Here is a 6763-nt window from a genome sequence, read left to right as displayed (position 1 = left end):
CGGGCAAGCCTGCAAAAATGACTCCGGTGGTCGAATGTGGGGCGGGGGGAGCCGCAACGGGAGCTTCAGGCAGGCGACGAACCTGAGACCTGCCTTCCCCCAAATTGCCCTGTGCAAAGGAAGTTGCGCTGCTTGACTAATACGTGAGCTGGTGAATGACTAAGTGCAGGACTTCTTTCATACCTGCTATAATTTGCCTTTTTCTCGTGTGCCTCTCTAGGGTGGATTCGCCAAGTGTTACGAGATGACGGATTTGACAACAAATAAAGTTTATGCTGCAAAAATCATTCCTCACAGCAGAGTATCAAAACCTCATCAAAGGGAAAAGGTATGTGTGCATAAATGACTTTTTTTTTCTCCTCAAACTCCTTGCCGAATTCCCCAGCCCCTTTCCTGAAACAGTCCTGATAGAGCTGTCTGCTCAACCTTGTGGATGCAAGGCTAACAACACTTTTTTTTTTTCCCTCCCCCTCTTGTCTCTTCAGATTGATAAAGAGATTGAGCTGCACAGAATGCTTAATCATAGACATGTAGTGCAGTTTTACCACTACTTTGAAGACAGAGAGAATATTTACATTCTACTGGAGTACTGCAGTAGAAGGGTGAGCATCAACTGTGAGAAATCCAGTATTTACTTACCTGGAATCTGGAAGTAATTTAAATGTGTGATGTGTAAAAGGTATTTTTCATGGCTTCTTTAGCTGTCGTTTTTCCATGCATTGATTTACTTTTGCTTAAGGTGACTCTTGTGCATGAACGTTCAGTGACGTTTCTGCCTTTGTTTTCCCTCTGCAGTCAATGGCTCACATCTTAAAAGCGAGGAAGGTATTGACAGAACCAGAAGTACGATACTACCTCAGGCAAATTGTGTCAGGGCTGAAGTATCTTCATGAACAGGAAATCTTGCACAGGGATCTTAAACTAGGTGAGTTTTGCACCTTGCCGACTTCAAAACACACTCCTGCAGCCCTGTCAGCATTGTACCACTTTACGCTTGCATGGTGATAGCTTAATTAATAGAATCAGCTCAGTCTGTCTTTACGGTGGAAACTTTGAGTACTTAAGGGATGACATTAAGCATTCCTACTTAAAAAAAAAAATCTTGGCTAGCTTCTGGCTCTGAGCAAAGTATGACTCAGCACCTGTGGCAAATGCATTCCTACCCTGCAAGAGAAGGACTAACTGGAATTTCTGTGTCTGCTAGGTAACTTCTTCATTAATGAGAACATGGAACTGAAACTGGGTGACTTTGGCTTGGCAGCGAGGCTAGAACCACTGGAGCACAGGAGGAGGTAGGAGCGTCAAAAAATGTAAAGACTAGAAGTAAATTAATCCAAATCCATTTAGAAATGAAAAATCCTGTTCCATAACAAAAGCTAATGGCTTCTGGGGTCAGGATTTCCCCTTCTAGAGAACAGGCTGCCGTGCTTTGACTTCTGCTTGCCTTTGAATAACAGCAAATGCCAGAGGCAGGGTACCTGACTGACAAATAGTGCAGATACAAGTCTTCTCTTCCTGTATCACAAAGACACTGTGAAACGCTTTTCCACGATTAACATTCATGGAGCTCCTCTTTAGGAGTCTCTAACTTCTTGTCTGAACTTGAGAGGAAAACCTGCCCTATGAAAAATAGCTTCTCTCCTCTTTCTATCCAAAATACTAACCGGCTCTGTGGCCTCTTTGATTTGCAGAACAATATGCGGCACACCAAATTACCTCTCTCCAGAAGTCCTCAACAAACAAGGGCATGGCTGTGAATCTGACATCTGGGCCTTAGGCTGTGTAATGTAAGTACTGTGCTGCCTTTGAAATGAAATATTTCTATCACTGGCTTAGCCTTTTAAGAGTTCAAAGGGGATGCACTACTGCATCAGTTTACAGCCCTTTATACACACATAGCCTGAGTGCAGAAATTCTCCTTCGTGTTAGGAGACAAAGCCTTTTCAGTAGTTGTAATAAGTATTGTGAGTGTGTAAAATAAATAACATTGGTTTCCTTTGCTTTTAAACAGGTATACAATGCTATTGGGAAGACCCCCTTTTGAGACCACAAATCTTAAAGAAACATACAGATGTATAAGGGAAGCAAGATACAGCATGCCTTCATCTCTCTTGGCACCTGCAAAACACTTAATAGCTAGCATGTTGTCAAAAAATCCTGAAGATCGACCCAGTTTAGATGAAATAATTCGTCATGAATTTTTCTTACAGGTTAGTACTATCTAGTGTTCAGGCTAAAAAAATACCCACCCTAAAAATGCACTCTGTGTTCAAAAAATAACTTTTTGGATCTCATTTCCACAGGGCTTTACACCTGATAGACTTTCTGCTAGCTGTTGTCACACAGTTCCTGATTTCCATTTGTCAAGTCCTGCTAAAAATTTCTTCAAAAAAGCAGCTGCTGCTCTCTTTGGTGGTAAAAAGGATAAAGCCAGATACTTTGACACACATAGTAAGTGGATTTCAGCTACACTTGAAGCTTGTCTCTATGCCATTAATGTCGTGCTAGTGATGTACAGCTATGAGATGGTGACAGAGTACTCGTATTTACAACTCAGAGCTTCCCAGGGTTAGCTTTGACCTCTTTATCAGAAAGTATGGATGGTAGCCTGCAACTTAAAGCCAACTTACATAAGTAAATGCTTCTTATGGCATACTGACAATCTATATTGGCCATCTGTTAAGTCTGTAACGTCTATTAAAGTTTAGTCTCTTGGCGATCTGTGTATAATGGCACTACTGTTCTGGGAGACTATGGCATGTTTAGAGGAAGCTCCTGAAGGGAGACAATGTGCTTTCTGCTGCTAACTTGTTAGGCTTTCTTAATTAAACAGCAATTCCAGATGCAGCGTTAAGTATTTTTTTTCTTGTATTACAGACAGACTAGCTAAAGAAGATGAAGAAATCTACAAGCTCAGGCATGATTTGAAGAAGACATCGATAACCCAGCAGCCCCACAAACACAGAACAGATGAGGTAAATGCAAGTGCAGTCCTATTCAAATCCAATAACAGTTGGGTGGAGTAGCTATAATTAAATTATATTTGACTTGAATATCAGAGCTGGGGCTGTGCACAGCATAATCAAGCTTAAATGATTAGCAGAGTTGCTTTAAGAGGGCTTAACCAAGCTTCACCAAGGTATGGTAGCCTTTGTAGGGAAGCTATCAATTTTGGCTTTTGAGTAATTACAGTATCTGCCTAGATTCCATTGTCGTCTGTGTGTTAACTTGTCTGCCAGGTATTCTTTCCTAATATTCCAAATCCAAGGCTTCAGTTCAACATTAAGTAGGACTTCTTAAAGAATAAATTGCTGAGATCTAACTTTTCCCATTTGGTGTTCAGACCTGCACACAGCTGTTCTCTTGCTAGGGCAGGAGAGTAGAGGACTGATTAATAGCTTGTAAGATGCAAACTGAAGATCTAAAGAATGGAAAGACCTGGCATGCTTCTTTAAGCTCAGTCTAACAGCAGCTCTTTGTACTTTCTGGAAACTTTTTAATACCAGTTTTGCTAGAATTTATCATTTGTTGAGAGACAGGAGAGCCATGCAAAACTTGTGTATAAGCCTTGGCTTGTGTTATGTTTGATGTTTACATGTCTGACATCTCTTCTAGGAGATCCAGCCTCTTATCACAACAGTAGCAAAGCCGGGAGCGTTACCAGAAACTAAGCAGATTGGAGACTCTATTCGGATGATAGTCAGAGGAACTTTGGGAAGCTGCAGCAGTAGCAGTGAATGTAAGTGCAGCAAAATGCAATCTCTAATTCTAAATCCTGCCTTTACTTTCTTCTTCCTTCACACTTAAGCTTGAAATAAACAGCTGCTTTCCTCCTCGCCTCCTGTCTTTGATGCTTTAAATTTTATAGCCAATATTTTGGAAAAATTAATAGTGGAAAGCCATAAAGGCCAAACTTAAAATTAGTCTAGATAACTGAAAGGTTAAGAATTAAAACCTACTTTCTATGTTCTCTTGTCAGTCTAACAATCCTTCTCTTTCAGGCCTGGAAGACAGTACCATGGGAAGTGTTGCTGATACAGTTGCAAGGGTATTGCGAGGATGTCTGGAGAACATGCCAGAAGCAGACAGCATTCCCAAAGAACAGCTGACAGCTTCCTTCCAGTGGGTTACCAAATGGGTGGACTATTCTAACAAGTATGGCTTTGGGTACCAGCTGTCAGATCACACTGTTGGTGTCCTTTTCAACAATGGGGCACATATGAGCCTTCTGCCAGACAAAAAGTAAGAATGATTACAAAACCAACAACTTGCTAAGGTGGCTTAAACATTAAATGCTTTTATCTCATTTCTAATCTTCTTACTTATTTCTTCTCTTACAGGACAGTGCACTACTACGCTGAGCTAGGCCAGTGCTCTGTCTTCTCAGCCACAGAGGCTCCTGAACAGTTCATTAGCCAAGTAACTGTACTGAAGTATTTCTCCCACTACATGGAAGAGAACCTCATGGATGTAAGTTAAGCACCTTCTGGATCTTGAGCTGTAAAAAATGCACTGAATCTGAACTGAGTGCTTAACATAGCATCTGCTTCCTTTCCTAGGGAGGAGATTTGCCCAGCCTAACAGATGTACGCAGGCCCCGGCTTTACCTTTTACAGTGGCTTAAATCTGATAAAGCATTAATGATGCTCTTCAATGATGGCACATTTCAAGTAAGTTTGGTCGCATCACCAGAGAAAATGTTTCTCAAATACTATTGCAAAATAGAACTAGTTAAGTGCTAGAAACTGAGAGGAGAATGTATACAAATGGGAACTCTCTTCTCTTTTACAGGTGAACTTCTATCATGATCACACAAAAATCATCATTTGCAATCAGAGTGAGGAGTATCTCCTTACCTACATCAATGAAGACCGGATATCCACAACGTTTCGTCTGACAACTCTTCTGGTTTCTGGATGCTCATTGGAACTGAAACACAGAATGGAATATGCTCTGAACATGCTGCTGCAGCGATGTAATTGAAGGGACTGACTTTGTTAAACCAAATGGACCCTCTTGTTCACTGTGAAATCTACAGTGGGGATAGTGGAGCAACTAGTATGTTGATGATGGATGTGTGGTGGTACGAAAACTTGACTGTCCTAGTGTGCTGGGCACACATCTATTAGAAGCTTAAACCTACTGTTGGACTAAAATGGTGTGACAAGGAGTTCTTCGGACCATAGTTTTTCTTGCTTCGTGTGTGTGTGTTAAAGATATTTTTAACTTGAACTCTGAGCAAAGTGTGACTGCTGCTCTGTGAGAGAGCATTTCTGATAGTGTTAAACTGTGAATATGCATCTGAAAAGGGAGGGAAAGGGGAGCTCCATTGTTGTGGAATAGCTGTAATAAGCAGCTTCTGGCTGCTTAACTGTGAACTATGGCCATACTTTTTTTTTCTTATTTTTCAAAAATACCCACACTTGTGGCTGGCAAAGTGCATTCCTTGTTAATAATTTTTTTATTTATTACAGCCCAAAGTGAAGTATTTATTACACAACATTTTTTTGGACCTTGGCATTTTAAATATAAATCTGTTGGCAATAAAGAGAATGGAAATCTGAAGCATCGTTCTCTACTCTTTTTACACTACAACTTCACATGCTTTGCTTTGCATTACCAAAAATCTTGCAGGTCTGCTTTCCTTGTGCCATTTGAAAAGAGTCTGCTACAGGTCAGCATATGAATGACAGGCTATAACAGGGGGCAGTTTGTCCCTGTCTATGCACACTAGCACTCTAAAGCAACTGCTGATGGAGCTTGCAGATTAAGGATGTAGGCCTTGACACTCAGTTACTGTCCCAGGGGCTAAAACCAAAAACTATGGATCTTTTCAAGATACTGTGTCACAAAACTGATACTGATGCTTTACACTGAATGAAAAGAACTTCAGGATGGTACTTTGTGGACAGTAGCTATGATAATGAGCTGCATAAACTCTTACTTGCTGTGGAAGTATTGTTCTTACTCACCAAAGAACTGAAGTATCCTGGCACCTCAGTGGTAGAATGAATTGTTCATACCTATCACTGACCCTCTCTTGTGCTTTATTGTGTGTGTTTTTCTGCCCTTGGTTAAATGGTATCTCCAGTAAAGTAAAATCAAAATTCTGAGAAGATTTTAAAGGCTGACGACTTATCAACTTTGGGCTTACTTTACCAAGTTGATAACATTAGACAACCATAAATGTTACTAAGACCAAATGCTACTTATGGTATGCTGTAAATTCTCTTGAAGAGTAGCTCAAAACAGCGTAGGCATGGCCTGCTGCTTAGTGCAATCTGACTGCTAAGAAGTGTACACTTCTTAGAGCAATTGCTTTCCCAAACTGAAGGCAACCATTTGTCAGCTAAAATATGCAAATAAATGGAATTATTGAGGACTCATGACTCAGTGCAGGGGGGAACATCTACTTGTGGGCTGGGCTTATTTTTCTCTAGGTATTATGTAGCACCTTGAGCTATATAAACATATAGCTGTCTTCAACTGTTCTGATGTAGCAGCAAGCAGTATTTCAATCGCTTACTTGGATTAATCTTTGTATAACTGAATTATGTCCATTCTGAAAGACAGACCTCAATTGCCATCAAAGTTTCAATCAAAGCAGCTGAATGCAAGGAGCAGGCTGTCAATGTAAAAAAGTACAGACTAAACAAAGTACAGATGTCAGGCCAAAATATTGAGTGGAGGAGGTATCACTGGCTCGCTTCATCTTGCAGCAAGTGTGTATAAGTGTGATTGTTTTCTTTGTATTGAATACCAT

At 40.6% G+C, this 6763-nt stretch overlaps 1 protein-coding gene across 1 annotated transcript; it reads left to right on the top strand.

The window, feature by feature from the left end:
- The first annotated feature begins 226 nt into the window (after window positions 1-226).
- On the top strand, window positions 227-4983 carry PLK2 (polo like kinase 2). Its single transcript, XM_009648266.2, has 13 exons — window positions 227-328; window positions 486-602; window positions 796-925; window positions 1205-1292; window positions 1692-1787; window positions 2012-2210; window positions 2304-2451; window positions 2878-2975; window positions 3616-3739; window positions 4002-4242; window positions 4341-4470; window positions 4560-4670; window positions 4792-4983. Exons 1-13 carry the CDS (start codon window positions 245-247, stop codon window positions 4981-4983), a joined length of 1758 nt encoding a protein of 585 aa, XP_009646561.1. The 5' UTR covers window positions 227-244.
- The last annotated feature ends 1780 nt before the right edge of the window (window positions 4984-6763 follow it).

Source organism: Egretta garzetta, unplaced genomic scaffold (genome assembly GCF_000687185.1).
Source record: "Egretta garzetta isolate BGI_Z169 unplaced genomic scaffold, ASM68718v1 scaffold471, whole genome shotgun sequence".
Taxonomy (NCBI): Eukaryota; Metazoa; Chordata; class Aves; order Pelecaniformes; family Ardeidae; genus Egretta; species Egretta garzetta.
Note: the sequence above shows the minus strand (reverse complement) of the source record. Positions and strands in the feature narration are given on the sequence as shown.

Bases quoted from the DNA above. Each gene is read 5' to 3' on its own strand.
- PLK2 (XM_009648266.2), top strand. From the start codon at position 245: ATGACGGATTTGACAACAAATAAAGTTTATGCTGCAAAAATCATTCCT. The intron at 329-485 runs GTATGTGTGCAT...TTGTCTCTTCAG, and splicing joins AACCTCATCAAAGGGAAAAG to ATTGATAAAGAGATTGAGCT. The intron at 4,471-4,559 runs GTAAGTTAAGCA...TTCCTTTCCTAG, and splicing joins TGGAAGAGAACCTCATGGAT to GGAGGAGATTTGCCCAGCCT.